General features: G+C 44.7%; 1 protein-coding gene across 1 annotated transcript in view; it reads right to left on the bottom strand.

Annotated features, from left to right (window-relative positions):
- Positions 1-736: 736 nt before the first annotated feature.
- The window catches only part of LOC124788225 (retinol dehydrogenase 14-like), an 86858-nt gene continuing 60778 nt past the window's right edge, over positions 737-26816 (bottom strand). Inside the window, exons 6-7 of the mRNA XM_047255406.1 lie at positions 20604-20693; positions 737-941 (exon numbers count right to left, since the gene is read on the bottom strand). Of these exons, the coding sequence (XP_047111362.1) occupies positions 837-941; positions 20604-20693 (195 nt within the window). The 3' untranslated portion in view covers positions 737-836. The remainder of the gene's footprint in view (positions 942-20603; positions 20694-26816) is intronic.

Here is a 26816-nt window from a genome sequence, read left to right as displayed (position 1 = left end):
AGAATGGTTAATGTTGTTGTCATTTTTGTTCATCAGATATTTGGGTTATTAATGTTACTTGAAGCAATGTACAGAACATACATCTCTTTGTTGCACTTCTGGATTGATATTAGGTGCAGTTCAACCAAACTCAGCACCACGCAGAGTCCAAAAGGAATACCTCAGACAGACAGACAAATGGAACAGCAACAGCATGTATTCCAAAGAAACAATAATTCCAAATAGAGGTAACTCTAGTGCTTGAGAAGACAATGTTATCCCTCTTCCCAGTAACACAAAATTTGTCAAACTGGTTCATCTACATACTACCTTGGTATGGAAGATTCTGATTAGCCCACTGACTTTAATCAGAATTATTACTGGAAACACCATGGAAAATCTCATACCCTCTCAATGTGCCTAATATCATTGCAAAATATGATCTATGGACTAAACTAACCCAAACCATACATATGGTTTCATTTACCTGTCACAATTTCTGTCACAGCAGATTAATAAATCTATTACTTATAGTATAAACGAAGATCATAATATGCTAACTGAGATGAAAACAATATATTTGATGTTTTTTATATTTAGGCCTCTAATCCATGTTTTTCCTGTTTGTTGCATGTTAATGTAAATTCTACCAAATAATAAATACATAACAACAAACTACCATGTCAGAAACTGATCCCCAATAACACAGAAAATACATTGGAAAATGGATTAGAAGGAATGACATTTCAAAGCATAATTCAACATGAAGATAATATTTTATTAAAATATCAAAATATCTTAGTAGATTCACAGAAATATTAGTAACAGTAGCCTTTCACAACCAAGGCATGTATTATTCACCAGAATTTCTCTTCTGGTTTGAGACCCACAAATTGTTCAGTGATCTCCCAGAGCTTCTTCGCCATACCCTCATCTGATGCCAGAGGTAATGGCTTGTCTTCCTGTAATGATAAAGAAATAGATTAAGTTAACATGAGACTTGACACACACACACACACACACACACACACACACACACACACACACACACACTGATGATAATGATGATGATGATGATGATGTGGCATCAATAGGTCATATTGACCATGAACAAAATGATCTTCGACAGAGATTGGACATTCAAGCCACCGTGTTATTCTAGCAGCCTGCATTTATGTCTCGTGCTGTGTACATGTGTACGTCTCCTGTGGAAATATATATTTACGTGCAGATATTTGTGGGACAGTTTGTTCAGTATACCTCTACATGCATCCCGTTCCCATAATGCAAAAACAGTGATTTTATTCAAAATATCTGTGACAAAACATGGCAGTTTTGGCGATGTGGAGTACAAATTTTGAATCTGGAGCTAACATTAAATGATTATTGACTTTGTTTTGCACTATGTGATACATGGCTTATCAAGAATACAAACTTGCTGAACTTTGTTGGAATCTGATGTCATGAAATATTGTGTGAGTGATTAAACTGTTTGTAGAAGAAACTAACTTGTCATGCAGATAATTGTAGGTTAAAACAATCACATATTGAAAATAAAACAATTTAATCAATTATAAAAGCCAACAGGGGATTTGCTTCTATGTCCAGTTATGACTGGTAAGTGTAGACACTAAACAGAGGAGGCAGAGAGCAGCAGACAAGCACATTTAAAAGTAGAGTAAGCTACTGGACCAAGTTCCTCATTATATTTAGAAAAACACATGCACACATTCATACACACACATGGCCACTGTCATCTCTGGACACAGGGGCCAGACTAATAGTTCTAACCTGGACTGGATTTCAAAAATAGCGGACTATTTTACACATGTAGGCATGCTTGGAGCAATGATGTCTGATAACAGATCACAGTTTGTCTCAAATTCATGGTAGGCATTCATTGAGAGGTCAGAAATAAAACACATTTTAATATCAGTTTATCATCCAGACAGTAGTCTTGCAGGGAGGTATGAGAGAGAAATCAATATGCTGTGCAGTACTTACTGCAGACAGACACCCATCCTGGGTTGAACCCTTAGTTAACAGTGAAGACACGATGAACAGTTAGCAAGACACATCCACATGCTTTTCACCACATGAAATATTACTGGATAAAAAAAAACACCTAATCTTATTGATAAATTCATTGAATTTCCAGAGTGTAAACCTATCTCAGCACAGGAGAGAGACACCATTGAAACAGACATGATATTAGGGGTAAAGGAACACAGTTGAATGTAGGAGACTTGTTTTTAGTTGAGACACATGAGAAATAAAAACTGATGACAGCTGAGTTTAAAAAAAAATCTTGATACGTACACAGGGTCCCTCTGAGGTATTGGCAAACCCATACCCCAATACTTATGGGCTGACCTATCTGAAATTAAGAAAATCATTTGGACTGAAGAATCTTACTGAAATAAAACCATGTATCAGAGAATTTGACATAAATTAATTTTGCAAATTTTATTGTTTTCCAAATATTTTTTTCATGTGTTAATGACAGTTATTTTTTCATTAAAACAACTTCAAATGCTAATATATACTATTAACAAAATGTGAGGACACTTATCATTCTTGAACAAATGAATTTTCAATATTTGTCTGTGTAATGTAAAAGGCTGATAAACTGGATTTGTCATGCTACATGATTTAGTCTTTTTGCTACATGATTACAGTATTTTGACACTGCTGTGTAAAGTCACGGACACATGTTACTTTCACTGACAAACACATACATTACTTTGACTTTGAATAGCATTCAGAAAACCAATGCTTATGAATGAACATTGCCTGAATGTTATCACTTATGTGACTGGTTAAGGATATTTACATTTTCCTTTGATTTACTTACAATCTTCAGTATTTTATGATGTGCTGATATGATTTTTCAGTACATTTAGTTACATGATATACACTGCTTGCCATTACCTTTGTAGGCATTACTAATTTTTTCATGAAATACAAAGGCAGTCAAAAAGTGTCTTGTCCAAGATACACTCCTGGAAATGGAAAAAAGAACACATTGACACCGGTGTGTCAGACCCACCATACTTGCTCCGGACACTGGGAGAGGGCTGTACAAGCAATGATCACACGCACGGCACAGCGGACACACCAGGAACCGCGGTGTTGGCCGTCGAATGGCGCTAGCTGCGCAGCATTTGTGCACCGCCGCCGTCAGTGTCAGCCAGTTTGCCGTGGCATACGGAGCTCCATCGCAGTCTTTAACACTGGTAGCATGCCGCGACAGCGCGGACGTGAACCGTATGTGCAGTTGACGGACTTTGAGCGAGGGCGTATAGTGGGCATGCGGGAGGCCGGGTGGACGTACCGCCGAATTGCTCAACACGTGGGGCGTGAGGTCTCCACAGTACATCGGTGTTGTCGCCAGTGGTCGGCGGAAGGTGCACGTGCCCGTTGACCTGGGACCGGACCGCAGCGACGCACGGATGCACGCCAACACCGTAGGATCCTACGCAGTGCCGTAGGGGACCGCACCGCCACTTCCCAGCAAATTAGGGACACTGTTGCTCCTGGGGTATCGGCGAGGACCATTTGCAACCGTCTCCATGAAGCTGGGCTATGGTCCCACACACCATTAGGCCGTCTTCCGCTCACGCCCCAACATCGTGCAGCCCGCCTCCAGTGGTGTCGCGACAGGCGTGAATGGAGGGACGAATGGAGACGTGTTGTCTTCAGCGATGAGAGTCGCTTCTGCCTTGGTGCCAATGATGGTCGTATGCGTGTTTGGCGCTGTGCAGGTGAGTGCCACAATCAGGACTGCATATGACTGAGGCACACAGGGCCAACACCCAGCATCATGGTGTGGGGAGCGATCTCCTACACTGGCCGTACACCACTGGTGATCGTCGAGGGGACACTGAATAGTGCACGGTACATCCAAACCGTCATCGAACCCATCGTTCTACCATTCCTAGACCGGCAAGGGAACTTGCTGTTCCAACAGGACAATGCACGTCCGCATGTATCCCGTGCCACCCAACGTGCTCTAGAAGGTGTAAGTCAACTACCCTGGCCAGCAAGATCTCCGGATCTGTCCCCCATTGAGCATGTTTGGGACTGGATGAAGCGTCGTCTCACGCAGTCTGCACGTCCAGCACGAACGCTGGTCCAACTGAGGCGCCAGGTGGAAATGGCATGGCAAGCCGTTCCACAGGACTACATCCAGCATCTCTACGATCGTCTCCATGGGAGAATAGCGGCCTGCATTGCTGCGAAAGGTGGATATACACTGTACTAGTGCCGACATTGTGCATGCTCTGTTGCCTGTGTCTATGTGCCTGTGGTTCTGTCAGTGTGATCATGTGATGTATCTGACCCCAGGAATGTGTCAATAAAGTTTCCCCTTCTTGGGACAATGAATTCACGGTGTTCTTATTTCAATTTCCAGGAGTGTAGTTACACTATTGTCTCACACGAACACCACCTACTTTTATGGTGACCCAGTGGGTATGCAAGTCAAATTTTGTGGCTCCAGGTTCATTAGCTTTGCTGCTAGGATGCATTGCATACTGTAGTGTAAGCAAAATGGCAAATATAAAGAGAACCAAGAACCGTGCTGTGACTGAATATCTTCATTTGAAAGCAATGACGCTCAAGGGAATTGTGGAGGACATGCGTAATACACTTAAGGACAGTGCCCCATCTTATACAACAGTGAAAAACTGATTATCTGACTCCAAACACGGAATAACAAGTGTGGAGCATGTGCCAAGGAGCAGAAAGCCTGTCACCATTGCCACTGATGAAACAATGACTGCAATTTACAATATGAGCTTGCAGGATTGTCAATCAATGTTGCAGCACATTGAAACCACGTTTGGAATTTCCCATGGGTGTGCTCATGGTATTGTTGTGGGTATTTTGGGAGTATGGGAAGTTTCATCTCAGTGAGTCTCAAAAGACTTGAATGCAGATCAGTGACAGGAGCATGTACAGTGTTGTGAAGAAATCATTCGCCAATTTGAAATGGATGAAGCAGGTTTACTTGCAGAGTATGTGACAATGGACAAAATGTAGGTTCACCACTTTGAGCGAGACAAAACAGCAGTCACAAAATTGGAAACATCCTTCATCTCCCATACAAAAAAATTCCATGTGCAAAAATCAGCCAGTAAGATGGTGGCATCAGTCTTCTAGGACGCAGAAGGGGTAATTATGATGGATTAATTGCAAAAGGGTGTAGCTGTCAATGCATCATACTATTGCACCCTCCTGCACCATTTGAGAGAAGAGATAAAGAAAAAAAGGCACATAAAATTAGCTCACGGAGTTCTTTTGCATCAGGACAACACACAGGCACACAAAGCCCTCGTAACACTGGGAACTCTGCATGACTGTGGGCTTGAATTGTTACATCATCTGCCATATTCTCCAGCTTTGGCTCCATCAGACTTTATTTTCCCAAACCTAAAAAAAGACCTCAAAGGACAACCATTTGACAATGATGATGCAGTGAATGCTTGGTTGGAAATGAAACTGAAGACCTTTTATTTTAATGGTTTACAAAAGTTATCTGAGGGTGCACACAAGTGTATTAGTGTACACAGGTATTATGTTGAAAAATAAATTGGTATTATGAAATTTCTATCATCTATTTGTTAGGCTAGAAAGTTCTTGACTCCCCTCATATAACACTTTTCTCATTATTTGGAGGCATCTTGTCTATTTCTTCATGAAATAAATTTCACAATGAAAATACTGATCATAGATACAGAATGAGATACATCAGTTCAATTAGCATTATAAAATATTTTCAGATATTATTTATTTATGCACAGCTTTTTTTATTGTGTTACCTGTGTCAGTTGACAACCATTCTGTATTACAAATTATTCTGGGTACCATGGCAATGCATTAGGGCACAGACTTAGGATTTGTTTACTTATGTGAATTTCATTAAATTTACTATGAACAATATATCAAAGGATATTGGGTGTGGTGGGGAGGGGGGAGGGCTCAATATTGCTGGACAAGTGTATCTGAAAAGCTTTGCTAAGTTAAATTTATTTCACTTGATCAAGTTGCAGACATGTTGTGAAACACACTGTCATATCATGACCTGTTTCAGTATGCTAGTATGATTGTCCATTTATCTGTTGGTGTACACACTAATGTAAGAACATTTAATGATTATATTTTCTTGTGTATAAAATTTATGTACACTTACAGTTCTTTAATTGTCATTTGAACATGCTACTGATTACCTAACAATTTCAATGTAATAACTGCTAATGATGATGTTTGCTTTGTTGTTGATTGAATGGTACATGTTAGAAAATTTTACCTTGCTTTCTTTGACTTGTCAGTCTTCTAATTCCGTTCCTTCCAAATCAATTATTTGTTTTAGTATGTGTGTATTTTGCCAATTGAACTAGAGCAAAGATTATGTTTGTAGGCCAATAAAGTGAAAGATTAGTGCCTATGTACTTGAACAAATGTATGCTATGAGGAAGTGGTATTGAAATAATGGGCACCAGAGTAAGAACCATAACTGCTGATAAAAGCATAGTAAAGGAATTGATTGCAGATCAATACCAGAAGACAAGACCATCCTTGTGGTACATGGCAGAAGGACATCCCCATTCCAGAAATCCAGCAGGATCCCCAGTCACTCCCCAAATCTTAGGCCCATCCCAGGACCTCTCCCTGGAGTCCACCTCTCTGCTCACCCCTACCACTCCCCACACTCCTACCTTCTACATGCTTCCTTAAGTCCATAAACCCAACCACCCAGGACACACCATTGTGGCTGATTACTGTGACTCCACTGAGAGAATGTCTGTTCTTGTAAACCAACACCTTCAACCTATTACCCAGAACCTATCCTCCTATATAAAAGATACCAACCATTTCCTCCACTGACACTCCACAGTTCCTGTCTCATTTACTACATGGTGCCCTGTTCATCACATTGATGACACATCAATATTAACTAACATTCCTAATGCCCATAGCCTTACTGCTATTGAACTCTACCTTTCCAAATGCCCGATGGATTCCAAACCAACAACCTCCTTCCTAGTCACCATGACCAACTATATCCTCACCCACAATTACTTCTCCTTTGAAGGCATTACCTACAAACAATTCCTGGGCATGGCTATGGGCACCTGCATGGCACCATCCTATGCCAACTTATTCAAGGGCCATCTAGAGGAATTCTTCCTAAACACTCACAATCCTAAACTCCTCACCTGGTTCAGATTCATTGATGACATCTTTGCAATCTGGATCGAGGGTGAGGACACCCTATCCACAATCCTCCAGAAACTCAACAACTTCTCCCCCATTTGCTTCAACTGGTCCTACTCGACCCAACGAGCCACCTTCCTAGATGTTGACCTCCACCTCAAAGATGGCTACATCATTACCTCTGTCCATATCAAACCTACTAAACCACCAGCAATACCTCCACTATGACAGCTGCCACCCACTCATTGCCAAGAAGTCCCTTCCATAAAGCCTAGCTACACAGGGTTGCCACACGGTCTGAGGCACCTTGTCACAGTTTGTGCGACTCCCCCCCCATCAGAGGTTCAAGTCCTCCCTTGGGCATGGGTTTGTGTGTTGTCTTTAGTGTGAATCAGTTTAAGTTAGGTTAAGTAGTGTTTAAGCCTAGGAACTGATGACATCAGATGTTTGGTCGCATAGGAACTTAACACAAATTTCCAATTTCCATCTATGGTCATTGTAACTGCAGTGACAGAGGACACTCTCAAAATATACTGAGGTTCTCACTGAAGCCTTCACAGACCATAATCATCCTCCCAACCTTGTACAAAAACAAATCTCCTGTGCCTTATCTTTCCAGTCTCCCACCACCTCCCAAAGTCCCACTGTCCGGCCACAGAGAACTATTCCCCTTGTAACTCAGTAGCACCCAGGACTGGAGCATCTGAATTGCATTCTCTGCCAGGGTTTTGACCATCTCTCATCATGCCCTGAAATGAGCAATGTCTGCCCTGAAATGAGCAATGTCTGCCCTGAAATGAGCGATGTCCTGCCCACTATCCTTCCCATCCCTCCCACAGTGGTATTCTGCTGTCTATCAAACCACACAATATACTTATCCATCCCTACATAACCCCTGCTCCCAACCCTTTACCTCACTGCTCATACCCCTGTAATAGACCTAGATGCAAGACCCCATACATCCTCCCATAATCACCTACTCCAGTCCAGTCACTAACATCACCTATCCCATCAAAGGCAGACCTACCTGTGAAATCAGTCATGTGATCTACAGCCTAAGTGGCAACCACTGCTGTATTCTTTATGGACATGACAACCAACAAGCTGTCTGTCCACATGAGCGGCCACCGACAAACTGTGGCCAAGAAACAACTGTTGCAGGACACACCACCAAACATGACATTCTTCATTTCAATGACTGCTTCACAGTCTGTTCCATATAGATCCTTCCCACCAACTCCAGCTTTCCTAAATTGTGCAGGTGAGAACTTTCCCTGCAATATATCCTATGTTCCCGTAACCCTCCTGGCCTCAACCTTCATTAGTCATTGTCCTCACCCATCCAGCCCCTCCCTTTTTCCCATTCCGGCACTACACATCCCTCATTCCACCATCACACCCAGTCTTTTACTTCTCTCCTTTTATGGACCCCCACCACCTCTCCCCTGTCCTCCATCTAACCTCCCAACTGCACATAGCAGCCTACCCACTCTTAATGTCATCCCTGCACACTCCCCAGCTGCACTTCACTGTCCGCCACCCCTACTCTATCATCCCTCCCCCTTCCTGCCCCAGCCTCCTCCTTAACCCCACCCAGTCATCACTCCCATCATGCACTGGTGCTGACATTGTGGCTTGCGACTGTGTGTGTGTGTGTGTGTGTGTGTGTGTGTGTGTGTGTGTGGCCTTAATGGCCGAAAGCTTTATTTGTGACAGTCTTTTTGTTGTGCCTGTCTCTGACAGCATCTCCGCTATATGGTGAGTAGTAACTTTCTTTTCCATAATACTGAAACTTTCCATCCTGGATTTTCCATTGTTTTATACTGAAAAGAAGAAATTTTTTATTAGCATTGGGTTGTTGCATCACTGTTCTGAGGGATTCCCACCCCCCATCTGGTAAATACTTACCTGTGGAATTTTGAGGGCATAATCGAGCTTGAGATATAATCAGAATTATCTGATACTGTACAGTATTGGAAATTTTGTTTTATAAGTTTACATACTAGTATAAGACTATATCAACAAAAATTCATTATTCATGCATACCTCTGTAAGAAGACAACAAAGCCAGCTTCTCAACAGTAATCTAAGTAAGAACTACATTCAATGCAACTAATGTAGAATAATGAAATGTCCATTCCATGGTCAAGTCACTGTGTAACCAGTATTGAGTCGTAAGTCACTACGTAACCAGTATTGGGTCGGTATACTACTGCATCCTATTGACATTCAGGCCATTAGAGATAGATGACCAGCTCAGATTGTTAAAAGTATAGGGTACGAAATTGGCCATGCCTTCCAAAGGAACAATCCCAGCATTTACCTGAAGCAAATTAGAGAAATTATGGTCAACCTAATCTGGATGGCTCTATGGCAAGGAAGTAATACAAGAAAAATTCAAATAAAATAAATAATGGAAATAAGCCTCTTGTGACTCCACATGTAACAGTGCAAAAGAATCATACAGAAGGTGCAAAATCAGTGACACAGTAACAATTGTTGTTAGTGATACAAACTAAAAGTGTGTAGTGAGAGTGAGTCAGTACTGCTCCACATGTTTATAGACATGAGTTGCCAGTAGAAAGTTCAGTGGAGACTGTGCTACATGCGTGCTTCCTACAGACAGCCTCTATTGGCCACCCATGCTGATCATTTGTGTTTGACTTAAGTACATACGTGCAGCAACACTACCCTCAGCAAACTCGCACACGCACACACATGCACCTGTAGCTGGACACAGCACATCTCTCCCTCATGCGACAAGGGTGCCCAGGCGATGGAGGAGCTGCCAGCAGCCTGATGAGACACACACATGTCGAATCTGGAGAAATGGCAGCTGGTGCCAAAGCTAGGGTGGTACAATGTACCAGTTGAGCACTAGAGCACAGGGCAGGAATGCATGGAAATGCAGGCATGTCCAAGGGTGATGGGCTCATGCAGCCCCCCAACAACTGCATTAGGGAGGTTGGTGCTATTGCCATTTCAGCATCGTTATCAGCAGGCAGGTCTCAGTGTGGAAGAGATGGTGCTATACCCTCCGACGATGATGGCTGGGGCGATGCTGGCTGGGGCGATGCTGGCTGGGGCGATGATGGCTGGGGCGATGCTGGCTGGGGCGATGATGGCTGGGGCGATGCTGGCTGGGGCGATGATGGCTGGGGCGATGCTGGCTGGGGCGATGATGGCTGGGGCGATGATGGCTGGGGCGATGATGGCTGGGGCGATGATGGCTGGGGCGATGATGGCTGGGGCGATGATGGCTGGGGCGATGATGGCTGGGGCGATGATGGCTGGGGCGATGGTGGAGACAGCCCAACCAAAACAGCAGGCAGTGGCGACATAGCCTAGGCCAGAGACAGGTCAGCGCCTAGTCTGGGAAGCTGGAACAACAGGGCCCCACACATGGAGGAGGCAGCCAGTATGATGGGGATGCCTCCACAGCATGTGATGATGGTCCCAAGGCAGATGGTGGTAGGGTGGGCTGCAGTGACTGGGGCCACACCTGCAAACTGGTAGCTCCTGGCGGTGGTTGGGTGTGCAGGCAGTGATCAGGGTTGCATCTGATCAAACTGGCATGCCACCAGCACATTGGCTGCAAGGACATCACAAAGATAGCATCTCTGATGGTGTATCCACTTGGGCCAGCAACCAAACCCTGGTGCCCACACCAGCAATCCCGGCATGAAGCGGCCAGACAGTCCCAACCACGGCAGGTGCAGCATAGACTGCAGAAGCCAGTGAAGCATGTAGGTGTGAAGCAATAGGCACTCAGAAAATGGAGAAGGGCATCGTATGGCAAAGAATCCACAGAAAACTTTTTCATTTGGGACTTGAACATACTTACTAATGGTTCCACCTTTCTAATTGATTGAGGGTGGAATGGTGGAGCCATAACATGATGACTGCCATCACGGGAACAAAAACGTATGAAATTTCTGAAGAGCATAAACTATGGTAAGAGTCTCTCTTTTTCACCTGAGGGTAATGCTGCAGGGCCAGAGTGAGAGTTTTATGGGTAAAAGCAACAGTTCATTCAGAGCCATTAGCGTTTTGGTGCACTAGGATCATGCTGAGGCTACACTGTGAGGTGTCATTCATCAAAAGTATGTGATGGTCTGGAGAGAACCTAGATAAACAAGCGGCTGAGAGTAATTTGGATTTCAAAATTTGAAAAGCACGTTTGCAATCTAGGGCCCAGCAAATAGGTACATTCTTGCATGACAAGGCATGCAATGGGTGGACCAATGTTTCTATCCCCTGCAGGACTTTATGGTAGTAGATTATTTTCCCTAGGAAGGCCTAGAGCTCCTTCATGGACAAGGGGAGAGGCCTAAACATAACCACCTAGCTGTGGTCTGGCAAAGCGCAAACCCCGTTCCATGTGACTTTGAAACACAAATAAACAATAGAAGGCTGCTGACTGTAAGACAGAAAACAAAGTGCACATATATTTCAAGTGATTGGCCGTGGAGGAGCCTGTGACAAAAATGTCATCCAGATAATTAATGCTATCCAGGACAGACATAGTCAGTTGCTCTAAAAATCATTGTAAAATAGCAGGGGTGATAGCCAACCAAAAGGCAGGTGCAAATATTGATAGAGACCAAAAGGAGTATTGAAAACCAGAACTTGCCAAGACTCTCTGTCCATAGGAACCTGCAGATACACTTCAGACAAATCAATTTTAGAAAAGTACTGGCCACTCAATAATTTCACCAACAGTTCCTCCTGGTGTGCGAAGTGAAACATATCTGTAATCAATGTGTGTTGACAGTAGTAATGAAGTCACCACAAAGGCATAGTTTGCCCGACAGTTCCTAAACTACAACCAGTGGAGACAACCATGCACTAGACATAACAGCTTGCATCATGACAGAAGCTCAAAATACCTGAAATGCATCCATCCTGAATAAGTTCTTAGCACCGGCATCAGCAACAATCAAAAATGTAATGGAATGAACCACTGACTTGTAAGAGCCAGATGCCATAAATTGTCAAACAGTGCAATGGTCTGTTTTTTTTTATAACTGAAAAGCTACTGCATGACTGGTGTCAATGGCAGGTAGCCTAAACACACACAGGCTTGAGAATTCAATAATGCCACTGCAACACTTGGGTCGACCTGTAGCTAGAGCACAAGGCGAAAAACACTTACCTTGATGAACAACTTGGGAGAAGTCACAAGCATTGGAGACACACAGTTTTACATCCATGTCCACATGCTGAGCAACCTTCACTGAATGACACACACAGGCAATGTGGCCTTTCTTTTGGCAAGCATTACAAGTAGCCCAGCTCTTACAGCATGCTAATGTCGATTCTGGACAAAATGTAAAAGACAAGATGGAAACAGAACACTGACACTTGTGCTGTGGTGGTCACAGCTGCTTCAACTGGCCTTGATCTGCTTTGCTCTGGGCCCGCATGTTTACCACCACCACTGCTGCTTCTTCATGCAAGCTATCTTTCATCCTAGTGGGCACATCTTGTGACACTACCGCCACATTGCTCCATGCTTCAATATGGTCACAAGCTGTCTGTAAAACTTCAAAAGATTGTGCTATTTGCAAAACTTCTGCCAAAGGAGGTTTTCACAAAGTAAAGCCATAATAGCGTAAAGCACCAAACAGTCTACGTAAGTCATTACAGGCAACAATAATGCTGTGACATTCAGCTGCCCAGGGCCTGTATGACTAGTTTGGTTTCTTGCAGCATAGGTAGAATTCAACTTGCTCTGCAATGGCATGCATTGGTCTGCAATAGTAGTTGAACTGAACCTGCACATTCACACTGACAGCCAAAAAATGCTGCTTGAGTCTTTTCTTGTAAGCTTTCAAACACTCGTTTGATGGATCATCACATGGAGGAAAACTGGGTGGACAGATTGGTGGAATTGGTGGAATGGTACCCTGACTGTTAATGGAATCCAACAAAATTGTCACTGCCAAAGTAAGCTACTCAGTCATGGCCAGCAGTACAGTGTCCATAATGACTAAACAAGATGAAACAGCACTTTAAGACTGCACATGTAGAAACCATTCCAAACTCATTACCAATCATTTAGTAACCAAGTAACACAAATAGAGCTTTATTCATAAACCTCCAAACAATAACAGAAATAAGCCTCTTGTGACTCTACATGTAACAACACAAAACAATCATACAGAAGTTGCAACATAAGAGATACACAGAACAACTGATGTGAATGGTACAAAATGAAAGAACATGGTGAGAATGAGTCAGCACTGCTCCACGTGTATATAGGTGCAAGTCACTGGTAGACATTGCGACAGAGATTGTGCCTTGTGCACCCTTCTTATACACTGCCTCTAGTGGCCGGCCCTTGGTGGTACAGTTGGTGCTTGATTTAAGTATACAAGCATGGCAACACTGCACTTGGCACACTTGCACTCATGTGCACTAGTAGCAGGACACAGCAGGCTCGACATGGATTTTAACCATCATCTTCCCGAAGTCCATGGTGTATGTGTATGTGTATTGAACCAGGAACCTAGAAATGATGGAGAGGCTTTGTCCCATCATAGCCCTCAGTGGTTCACAACCCCACAACAGGCCACAGCAGTCCACCCACCCCAGCAGCCCCCCTGCGGGTCCGGGGGTTAGAATAGGCCTGAGGTCTTCCTGCCTGTCGTAAGAGGCAACTAAAAGGAGTCCATCCCCCTCAAGGGGGTAGTTAGCGCCTGCATCCAGAGACGGACGGTCCCACGACCTATAATTGTGGTCTTTTTGGTTTTTCACTTCTCGTTTCTTCCTTCTTTGGTTGGTTCCTTTCTTTGTTCTTCTCCATCTCACTGTCTTCCTTACTCTTTCCCTTGCCTTCTTCTTCTTGCCTTCTTCTCCTTGCCTTCTCTGGTCTCTGCTTCGGCGTTTGAGTCAGTCTCTCCTCTCTCTCTCTTCCTTTTCCTCTTCTTCCTTCCTTCCTCCCTGTGCGCGCCTGAAGGCCGACCCACGCGTTCGCACGTGTAGCCGGTGACGGGGTAACGCGTAATTCCCCGCCCTGGGTAGACAAGTAAGGCACACACGTACCCCCTGGTAAAGGCCAGGCCCAGGGAGGGGTGATTGCCTGAGCTGATACCTTCTGACCATGCCGATTGGTCCCTCCGTCTGTTTCTCGGGAGGTGTGACCTGAGGTGTAAACATTCACCTAATGCGGGAGTGCCCTCTGAGAGGGTCCCCATAAGGAAGGAGCGCGCCATCGGAGACGCTGGCAATCATGGGGGATTCCTCCGCAATGGATTTCTCTTCTTCTCTCTCAACTTCTGCCCACAAACGGAAACATGACAAGCCCCCAGTGACAAAAGTACTACCGCCTACCCCACAGTTCCTCGTCATTTCTCGATCTGAGGACGGAAAGGATTTTTCCTCTGTCAACCCTTTCGTTATCCAGAAGGGCGTAGATGCCATAGCCAGTACTGTTAAGTCTTGTACGAGGTTGCATAATGGCACCTTGTTACTAGAAACTGAGAGCGCCTTTCAGGCACAGAAACTGCTTTGAGCCACACTCCTGTAGACTTTCCCTGTCCGGGTGGAGGCTCACCGAACTTTGAATTCGTCTCGTGGTGTGGTCTATACTAGATCCCTCGACGGATTGACTGCCGAGGAGATTCAGTCTTTCCTCGCTGAGCAGGGAGTGACGGCTGTCCATAGGGTCATGAAAAAGGTCAACAATGACCTTGTACCGACCCGGACACTTTTCTTGACCTTTGATAGTGTTAAGCTGCCATCGCGCATCAAAGCGGGCTACGAGGTTATTTCTGTTCGCCCCTATGTCCCGACACCTATGCGCTGCTACCAGTGTCAGCGTTTCAATCACACTCGACAGTCTTGTTCCAATGCGGCTAAATGTGTCACTTGTGGCAGGGATGCCCATGAGGGGGACTGTCCACCTCCGTCTCCTCGTCGTGTGAACTGTCAGGGTGACCATGCAGCATCCTCCCGCGACTGTCCCGTCTATAAGGAAGAACGCTGTATCCAAGAAATTCGCGTCAAAGAGAAAGTGTCCACCTTGGCTGCTCACAAGCTATTGGCTAGTAGGAAGCCCACGCTGCTCCCAGCGGGGTAATACAGTAATGTCCTCGCCTCTCCTCGGACTACCAGGGAGGTGGCAACCCAGACATGCGATCTGACCTTCAGCACCACGGTCGTCCGTTCGGCCAGTGCTAAGATCGCGCGGTCGATGTCTCCTCTTCCTCCCATCACCCCACAGACACCAGCCCCTTCATCAGCTTCTGCTAAGACGAAGACCCAGAAGTCAGATGCATGGGCCTTCAAAAAGGAACTGTCCCGTGCACACTTCCTACGTACCTCGACCTCCCAGCCATCGACCGGTACTTCCACAAAACGACCTTCCAAGAAGGCTCATAGGAAGCACAGTTCTCCTTCTCCGCCACGGCGCATTTCTTCTCCTGCGCCACCCAGCGGTTGCCGCCCCAGGCCGTCATCCGTTTCGCCTGGCCGCACCGCTGGTAGCCGAACATCCGGCCGCTCACCGGCGGAGGAAGCTCCCCCTCCTGGCCATCTTACCAAGATGGCCGATGAACCTATAGAACTAATGGACGATGACTGTCTGCCTACTGATAGCGGCGGCAGTGCTCGCTCGAAGCCAGGCCCTCAGCATCCTTCGAGGTGACCCCTTCTTTCATCTTCCTTTTCTTCTTACGATGGCACTTATTCACTGAAATATTCACAGCATTCGCTCCAACCAAGAGGATTTGAAGTTGCTGCTCCGCTTGCACCGTCCGCTCGTCATAGCCCTCCAGGAAACGAAGCTACGCCCATGCGATCAAATTGCCTTGGCACACTACACCTCTGTGCGTTTTGACCTACCCCCTGTGGTAGGTATCCCGGCTCATGGAGGGGTTATGTTGCTGGTCCGGGATGATATTTACTACGATCCCATCATGTTGCACACCGGCCTGCAGGCAGTTGCCATCCGAATTACTCTCCCCACTTTTACATTTTCCATTTGTACCGTTTACACTCCATCGTCGTCTCCCGTTACCAGGGCAGACGTGATGCAACTTATTGCTCAGCTACCTGCACCATTTTTGTTAACTGGAGACTTCAATGCCCACCATCCCCTTTGGGGCTCTCCAACATCCTGCCCGAGGGGCTCCCTGTTAGCAGACCTTTTCAACCAGCTCACTCTTGTCTGCCTCAATACTGGCGACCCTATTTTTCTTTCGGACACATCTCACACCTATTCCCATTTAGACCTCTCCATATGTACTACCCAACTTGCATGCCGGTTTGAGTGGTATGCACTTTCTGATACATATTCGAGCGACCACTTCCCGTGTGTTATCCATCTCCTGCAGCATACCCCCTCTCCGTGCTCATCTAGTTGGACCATCTCCAAAGCAGACTGGGGGCTCTTCCCTTCCAGGGTGACCTTTCAGGATCAAACCTTCACAAGCTGCGATCATCAGGTCGCACACCTCACGGAAGTCATTCTCACTGCTGTTGAATACTCCATCCCTCACCCTACTTCTTCTCCACATCGTGTACCGGTCCCCTGGTGGCCCGCAGCATGTATAGATGCTTTACGTGCTCGTCGACGTGCTTTACGCACCTTTAAATGCCACCCTACAGTGGCGAATTGTATCAATTATAAATGATTACGTGCACAGTGTCGTCGTATTATTAAAGAAAGCAAGAAAGCCAGCTGGGCTGTTTTCACAAGCACCTTCAACAGTTTTACTCCTCCTTCTGTTGTCTGGGGTAGCCTGCACCGGCTATCTGGCACTAAGGTCCACTCACCAGTTTCTGGCTTGACGGTCACGAATGACGTCCTTGTGGCCCCCGAGGATGTCTCCAATGCCTTCGGCTGCTTTTTCACAGAGGTTTCGAGCTCTACTCATCACCACCCTGCATTCCTCCACCGCAAACAGGCAGAGGAGGCTAGGCCACCTAACTTCCGCTCCTCGAATCGTGAAAGTTATAATGTAATGCCCCATTCACCATGCGGGAACTCGAAAACACACTTGGCCAGTCACGGTCCTCTGCTCCAGGGCCTGATTCTATTCGTATTCAGATGCTGAAGAACCTTTCTCCTGTGGTTAAAGGTTTTCTTCTTCGTACTTACAATCACATCTGGATTGAGGGACATGTTCCCGCATGCTGGCGCGAGTCTATTGTTTCTCCCGATCCCTAAGCTGGGGAAGGACAAGCACTTGCCTTCCAGTTATTGACCCATCTCGCTTACCAGCTGTGTCTGTAAAGTGATGGAGCGAATGGTTAACTCTCTTTTGGTTTGGCTGCTCGAATCTCGATGCCTACTTACCAATGTACAATGTGGATTTCGTAGGCGCTGCTCTGCTGTTGACTATCTGGTTACCTTGTCGACCTTAATTATGAATAACTTCTTGCGGAAGCGCCCGACCGCGGCTGTGTTCTTTGATTTGGAGAAGGCTTACGACACGTGTTGGAGGGCGGGCATTCTCCGCACCATGCATACATGGGGTCTTCACGGTCGCCTCCCTCTTTTTATTCATTCCTTTTTAATGGATCGACAGTTCAGGGTACGTGTGGGTTCTGTCCTGTCAGACACCTTTCGCCAGGAGAATGGGGTGCCACAGGGCTCAGTTTTGAGTGTCGCTCTCTTCGCCATAGCAATCAATCCAATAATGGATTGCCTCCCAGCTGATGTATCAGGCTCCCTTTTCGTGGACGATTTGACCATCTATTGCAGCACGCAGCGTACATGTTTCCTGGAGCACTGTCTTCAGCATTCTCTTGACCGTCTTTACTCCTGGAGTGTCGCCAATGGCTTCCGTTTTTCTGCCGAGAAGACGGTCTGTATTAACTTCTGGCGCTACAAAGTGTTTCTCCCACCGTCCTTACAACTTGGTCCCGTTGCTCTCCCATTTGTGGCGACAAGAAAATTTTTAGGTCTTACATTTGACAGGAAACTTAGCTGGTCTCCACATGTGTCATATTTGGCTGCCCGTTGTACCCGTTCTCTAAATGTCCTCCGTGTTCTCAGTGGTATGTCGTGAGGAGCGGATCGAACCGTCCGACTTTGCCTATATCGGTCGATCATCCGCTCCAAGCTGGATTATGGGAGCTTCGTATACCCCTCTGCACGGCCATCCATCTTACGCTGCCTCAACTCCATACAACATCGGGGTTTACGACTTGCGATCGGAGCGTTTTATACTAGTCCCGTCGAGAGTCTTCATGCTGACGCTGGTGAATTGCCACTCACCTACCGGCGTGATATACTGCTGTGTCGGTATGCCTGTCGGCTACTGGCAGTGCCCGACCACCCGTCTTATCGTTCCTTTTTTGACGACTCTCTCGACCGTCAATACGGGTTGTAGGTCTCTGCCCTGCTACCCCCTGGAGTTTGCTTTCATCGCCTCCTTCAACACCTTAATTTTTAACTCCCTGCAACCTTTCGAGTGGGCGAGAGCCACACGCCACCTTGGCTCCAGGCTCAGGTTCGCGTTCACATTGACCTCAGCTCGCTCCCAAAGGAGGTTACCCCCGGTTCGGTCTACCACTCCCGTTTTGTCGAACTTCGTTCGAAGTTCATTAATATGACCTTCATTTATACAGATGGCTCTAAGACCAGTGACGGGGTCGGGTGTTCTTTTATTGTCGGGGCACAAAGTTTCAAATACCGGCTCCATGGCCATTGTTCGGTCTTCACAGCTGAGCTCTTTGCCCTCTACCAGGCTGTTCTTTCATCTGCCGCCGCCGACATTCTGCTTATGTCATCTGCTCAGATTCCCTGAGTGCCATCCAGAGCCTCAGTGATCCGTACCCGGTTCACCCTTTCGTGCACCGGATCCAACGCTCTCTTCAGCAGCTGGTGGATGTCGGTTCTCTGGTTAGCTTTATGTGGGTTCCTGGCCATGTCAGTATCCCTGGGAACAAAGCTGCAGATGCCGCGGCCAAGGCTGCGGTCCTCCAGCCTCGGACAGCTTCTTGTTGTGTCCCTTCGTCAGATTGTAGCAGGGTCATTTCTTGGCGCATTTTATCGCTGTGGCATGCCGATTGGGCTGCACTTACAGACAACAAGCTTTGGGCCTTGAAACCTCTTCCCGCGGCTTGGACGTCCTCCTCACGCCCTTCTCGGCAGGAGGAGGTAGTTTTGGCCCGGTTACGAATTGGACACTGCCAGTTCAGCCATTGCCATCTGCTGACGGCTGTGCCGGCGCAGTTCTGCCCATGTGGGCAATTGCTGATGGTCTGCCACATTTTAACGTCCTGTCCAGATTTTACTACATCCGCGTCTTGATCTTGGCCTGCCATGTACTTTAGATGCCATTTTAGCGGATGACCCACGAGCAGCTGCTCGCGTTCTTCATTTTATCAACTTGACAACCCTCTCTAAGGACATTTGATTATGCTGTTTTTTTAATCCTATGCCTGTCAGTCTGTCTTGTATCGTGTTTTCTGTTTCGTTGCTGTTTTAAACTTGTGACTCACGGTGCATTCCTAACGTAGTCTGGGCGCTAATGACCGTTGAAGTTGTGCGCCCTAAAACCACAAAAAAAGAAAAAAAAAAAAAAAAAAAAAAAAACACCCCAGCCCACTGCTGCCCCACACCGAACCCAGGATTATCATGACCACAGTAGACCCCCCGCCACTGCCCCCCCCCCCCTCAGGAACATCTCATACCAGACGAGTGTAACCCCAAATGTCAGCGTGGTAGAGTAATTATGGTGTACTTGTACATGGAGACAGTGTTTGTGCAGCAATCGCTGACATAGTGTAACTGAGGCGAATACGGGGAACCAGCCCACATTCACTGAGGCAGATGGAAAACTGCCTTATAAATCATCCATAGACTGACTGGCATACCAGACCTCAACACTAATCCACTGGGCGGATTCATGCTGGGGACCGGCATGCCTTCCCACTTGGGAAGTAGAGCATTAGACTGCACGGCTAGCCGGGCGGGCAAGTCCAGGGTGCTGACCACTGCGCCATTTTGCCCAGTAAACATTATTTGTTTTTAGTTACAATAGCATTGTGACAAGATTAATTACAAATGTGGAAGTGTAGCACTTCAGTACAGCAACTACTTTTCAAGGGTTGGGTATTTACTCCCTGTTGGTGACTACTATGTAAAAGAGTCTATTTTTAAATTATTATTCAAAGGAGGTATAGGGAAAAGCGAAAGTTATAAAACAAAAAATGTAATTACCTACTTTAAAATTTATTGTTTTTGTAGATCTTACTGTACAGTGTGTGTGTGATATATATATATTAACTGTTAGAGAAACTGACACAAAAATAAAACAATTGCACATCACCATTTTGCTAAAATTGTAACTAGCTCTGATGAAAAAGGGTATTTTATTCTCACTATTCAGAATTTACATTTAAAGTCACGCATATTTTGAACAAACTGATTTTTAAAAAGTTGTTCTTACCGCACAATCCACAAAATATTTTCCAGTAATCTTCTCTAGACCTGGAGTGACTGCCAGGTGCACCAATGTCTGTGCCCCCTCATAAGGAGTCTGCAAACAATATAAATCTTTATCTTAAAATGCAGGTTAAAAAGCAATTTTTCTCAAGTATTTATAAAAGTTTTAGTATCAGTTACAAATTTTAACTTATCATTAATAATCAAAATAATCTTTGCACCTAAAACAATATAAATACTTTAAATGTAATGAATATATGTGTCAGACACTATCATATAAATATTTGGTCATACTAATGTACTGCAACTGAAGACATATAAAACAGTACTATAGAGATTGGAGTCAGAAATAACTGATTGAGTATAAACATCTTCTATTTAACAACTGTTTCAGTTTGCCCTTTAAAATATATCCACGGAGTTGTTTTATATTTTTTGCAACCGGTTATAGAACTATCTTCTAGTAGCATGTAGGATGTGATCTGTACCTCCTTTACCATTCAGTATCTAGTGACAATCATGTCTAATTCATTTATTGTAACAAAATAAGGCTCTATTCATTACACTTGTTTCTACATTCTCTTTTAGAAAAATAATTGTCTTAAAAACAAAAGTAGACATACTTGATAAAATAGTCCCTACAGATTGATGTTTGCTTATATTAGCAATTATTGTTGTAACTGCTCTCTTCTGAAACTGAATACCCTGTCCATGTGGTTTGTGGTTGTCACCTCCTCTCCCATCCCCCCCAGATTTAAATCCCACATTGGAAATTTGAGTGGATTAATCCATAGTAGATTTATTTCAGAACAGGAGGAGTTGTTATATTTGTTAGGTATTTTAATAAATAAATATTGCTGTTTAACAAGAAGTTATCTGGAAAATTATAGGTCTGTAATTCTGTTCATCTCTTGGTAAATGAATGATGCCCATGAAGAATGCAGTCTTAATGTAAACTATGTGTATTCAGTTTTAACTTGTAATTCAGTATACTAAAGTGCACAACTGCAGGTCTCACTGCTATATCCATCAGATTATACACAGTCTAATGATGTATCAAACAATACTAAAAACTAAGACAGAGAATGAACAGTTATGTTACCATGTTAATAGATAGTTCTGGCAGAACATAAGTAATTTAATGGTAAAGGTAACAACTATAAACTATGTCGGAACTGTAGTTCTGCAGCTTGACTGAGATGAGGGACTGTATCAGGTTGAATGGATGAGGGGAGAAAGTACTCATGGAGCAGGAAGGTGGTTTGGGAAAGGATGGCTGAGAGGGAGGGAGCTAGTGCATGGGATAGGAGTACCTCATGGAGTAGGCACATGGGACAGGAACACATTGTGGTACCAGTGAGTCTGTGCAGTGGATGATGATGATGATGATGATGATGATGATGATGATGATGACGATGACTTGATAACATGGAGGAATCAATTGAGAGGGATTAAGGAACATAGGAAGGGAGAGTGTAGGGAAGAGGTTGTGGGTGCAGGATGAGTGAAGGTAGGATCCTGGGACACGGTGTAGGAAGGTAGGCATCACAGGGTAGTGTAGATTGAGCCCGGGAGGATTCTAGTAATAGAGGATGTATTGCAAGAACTTACCTGAACTATATAGAGAGGAATCCCACCCGTTGGCTTTGACCCGTGACATAAGGCTATTATGGTGTGTGACGTCATGATGGCATGGGATTTAGTTTGTGAGAGTGGCGTGTTTGTAGGTGTTGTTTTTAAGTGATTGGTGGTGCTCTCTGGTGGTGTTTTTATGTGTTGTGTGTTAGGTGATGTTTGGCGATGTTTTTGGTATAGTTTGCGTGTGTGGCGTGTTTATAGGTGGCGCATTGTTGTGGTCGGTGGTTCTCTCTGGTGATATGTTTATGGGTAGCATGTTACATGGTGTAGGGGTTCATTTGCATGGTGGCATTGCACGTGTATGGTATCAGTAGTGACTGTGCTTTCAGTGGAATATTTTTCAGTGAGTTAACGATTTTGGTTTTGATATGTCGAAGTTATTGTAGTTTTATTCTGTTTGTTGTGTGTGAATTTCGGTAAATTGCTTTTTTTATGTCTTTGGTAGGTATGGATACGACTGGCAAGGTCAACAGTTTTTGGCTGTCAGCGATGATGGGGGACAGTGCGTTGCCTCTAATAAAATTTCTTCAACTATTCGGATTTTTGGATGAAGTCGTGAAGTGTTCAGTGTGTCGTGAAGAAATGAGGATTACTAAAGTTCCGGTGGTGTCTCAGACCAGGGACGGCTATATGTGGAGGTGTCATAAGGATAACAGGTCAAGGGAAGTGTTCGATTCCAATTTTGTTGGGTCGCTTTTTTTTTTAAAAAAAAAAAGGTGGTGACGATTGTGGACGTGGGTAGTTTGGGGATTTATGATTTGGAATAAGTAGTGTCTGTTGACCTATATATGTCAAGGGAAGTGCTCAATTCCAATGTGTGGCTGTGGTTGTGGGTGTTCCGGTATCAGGAGTTGCTGTTGAGCTATATAGGTCAAGGGAAGTTTTTGATTCCAGAGGATATTGTGTTTAGTGGAATTTGGGGAGTTTTGTATAGTCTGTTTTTTTTTTCGTCATTTTGTGTGGTTTGGTATGGTGGTGTGTGTCTAAATTTGTTTATATTTACTTTGTCCCCACCCAAAAATCCCCAATCTCCCATGTTTTCATGTTTACGTAATGACGTCATAGGTGCCATATTGGAGTCGTAGTGTATGGTTGCTTCCACCATATTTGTGACGCCATGGGTCAAAGCAGATGGGTGGAAAATATATATATATGTCTAAAAACAAAGATGATGTGACTTACCAAACGAAAGTGCTAGCACGTTGATAGACACCCAAACATACACACAAAATTCTATCTTTCGCAACCAGCGGTTTCCTCCCTCCTTCCCTATTTCCTGTGGGTTTTAAAACCCACATCCTTTCGTCTTTCCCTGTCCTTCCCTCTTTCCTGACAAAGCAACCGCTGGTTGTGAAAGCTAGAATTTTGTGTGTGTATGTTTGTGATTGTTTGTGTGTCTATCGACGTGCCAGCCAGTGCTTTCGTTGGGTAAGTCACATCATCTTTGTTTTTAGATATATTTTTCCCATGTGGAATGTTTCCTTCTATTTTATATATATATATATATATATATATATATATATATATATATATAGAGAGAGAGAGAGAGAGAGAGAGAGAGAGAGAGAGAGAGAGAGAGAGGGAAACATTTCACGTAGGAAAACTATATCTAAAAACAAAGATGATGTGACTTACCAAATGAAAGTGCTGGCAGGTCGACAGACACACAAACATACACACAAAATTCAAGGTTTCGCAACAAACTGTTGCCTCATCAGGAAAGAGGGAAGGAGAGGGAAAGACGAAAGGAAGTGGGGTTTAAGGGAGAGGGTAAGGAGTCATTCCAATCCCGGGAGCGGAAAGACTTACCTTAGGGGGAAAAAAGGATGGGTATACATTCGCGCGCACACACACACATATCCATCCACACATATACAGACACAAGCAGACATATTTAAAGACAAAGAGTTTGGGCAGAGATGTCAGTCGAGGCAGAGGTGCAGAGGCAAAGATGTTGTTGAATGACAGGTGAGGTATGAGTTGCGGCAACTTGAAATTAGCGGAGGTTGAGACCTGGTGGGTAATGGGAAGAGACGATATACTGAAGGGCAAGTTCCCATCTCCAGAGTTCTGACAGGTTGGTGTTAGTGGGAAGTATCCAGATAACCCGAACAGTGTAACACTGTGCCAAGATGTGCTGGCCATGCACCAAGGCATGTTTAGCCACAGGGTGATCCTCATTACCAACAAACACTGTCTGCCTGTGTCCAATCATGTGAATGGACAGTTTGTTGCTGGTCATTCCCACATAGAAAGCTTCACAGTGTAGGCAGGTCAGTTGGTAAATCACGTGGCTCTGCCTTTGATCGTGTACACCTTCCACGTTACGGGACTGGAGTAGGTGGTGGTGGGATGGTGCATGGGACAGGTTTTACACCGGGGGCAGTTACAAGGGTAGGAGCCAGAGGGTAGGGAAGGTGGTTTGGGGATTTCATAGGGATGAACCAAGAGGTTACGAAGGTTAGGTGGATGGTGGAAAGACACACTTTCCTCTCCCACATCCACACCGGCTGTTCAGAGCATCCTCCTACAGGCCAACCGCAAATTAGAACAGCATGCCACGCTCCACCGCAAAAAACTATCCAATCTCCTGGTTTCCCACCTCCAGAAAGGCAACTCACTCACCCTCCACAACCTTTCCAGCAAACCTCAACCTCCTCTCATTGCACACAGACCCAGTCTCTCCCATCTACTCAATCTCCCACTTCCAGCTCAACTCCCTCCAAAACCTCAAAATTCTAATCAACACAATCTCGAAACACAACACCCTAATTCAGTAGTTAACCTACCTCCAAACCTCTCTCCCAGTCCGAAACCTCTGTCCTATCCAGAGGCCTCACCTTCAGCCCTACTCCCAGATTCAGCCGAACAGCCCTCATCAAAGATTTACTGTCCTACACTCGTACTCTCTGCTGGAAATATCACTTTGCCATGAAGAAAAATAATCCTAATCCTACTCCTAATGATCTAACTCCCCAAGACACTATCCAAATTGAACCCTGACTGGAACAGTTCCGTCCTCCGTCACAGCGGGACCCACCTCCTCTTCCTCAAAATCACCCTCTCCAAACCTTCCAGGAATTTCTGACTTCCAGCCTTGCCTCTCAATCCTTCTTGAAAAACCTTAATCCTACTCCCAACTCCTGATGAAGCAACTGTGGGTTGTGAAAGCTTGAATTTGTGTGTCTATCAACATGCCAGCACTTTCGTTTGGTAACTTACATCATCTTTGCTTTTAGATATATTTTTCCCACGAGGAATGTTTCCATATACACACACATACACACACACACACACACACACACACACACACACACACACACACACACACAGGGTGAGTCACCTAACATTACCGCTGGATATATTTCGTAAACCACATCAAACACTGACGAATCGATTCTGCAGACCGAACGTGAGGAGAGGGGCTAGTGTAATTGGTTAATACAAACCATAAAAAAATGCACAGAAGTATGTTTAACACAAACCGACATTTTTTTAAATGGAACCCCGTTAGTTTTGTTAGCACATCTGAACATATAAACAAATATGTAATTAGTGCCATTTGTTGCATTGTAAAATGTTAATTACATCCGGAGATATTGTAACCTAAAGTTGATGCTTGAGTACCACTCCTCCGCTGTTCGATCGTGTGTATCAGAGAGCACCAAATTACGTAGGGATCCAAAGGGAACGGTGATGGACCTTAGGTACAGAAGAGACTGGAACAGCACATTATGTCCACATGCTAACACCTTTTTATTGGTCTTTTTCACTGATGCACATGTACATTACCATGAGGGGTGAGGTACACGTACACACGTCGTTTCCGTTTTCAATTGTGGAGTGGAATAAAGTGTGTCCGAACATGTCAGGCCAAAAGATGTTCAATGTCTGCTTGTGTCTGTATATGTGTGGATGGATATGTGTGTGTGTGCGAGTGTATACCTGTCCTTTTTTTCCCCCTAAGGTAAGTCTTTCCACTCCCGGGATTGGAATGACTCCCTACCCTCTCCCTTAAAACCCACATCCTTTCATCTTTCCCTCTCCTTCCCTCTTTCCTGACGAAGCAACTGGGGGTTGCAAAAGCTCGAAATTTTGTGTGTGTATGTTTGTGTGTTTTTTATTGTGCCTATCTACCAGCACTTAGCCGAAGGAAGACTTATAGGTCCTCTGCTGGTTCTAATCTATGTAAATGATTTAGGAGATAATCACAGTTGCCATCTTCAATTGTTTGCAGAAGATATTTACTGCCTAGTAAACTCACCAGAACATCAAAACGAGACACAAAATGATTTAGACAAGATATCTGTATAATGTAGAAAGTGGTAATTGACCCTAAATAATGAAAAGTGTGACATCATCCACATGAATATTTAAAAAAATCAATTAGATTTTGATCAAGACAAATCACAAAAATCTCAATTATCAGTTCAACTAAATAAATAGGGACTATATTTATGAACAGTCCAAATTTGAATGATCACATAGACAATTTTGTTGCAAAGGCAAGCTGAACACTGTGTTTCATTGGCGGAACACTTAGAAGATGCAATGGGTCTACTAAAGAGTCTACCTGCAC

The sequence above is a fragment of the Schistocerca piceifrons genome, chromosome 3 (assembly GCF_021461385.2).
Source record: "Schistocerca piceifrons isolate TAMUIC-IGC-003096 chromosome 3, iqSchPice1.1, whole genome shotgun sequence".
Taxonomy (NCBI): Eukaryota; Metazoa; Arthropoda; class Insecta; order Orthoptera; family Acrididae; genus Schistocerca; species Schistocerca piceifrons.
This window is presented reverse-complemented; position numbering and strand designations above follow the sequence as displayed.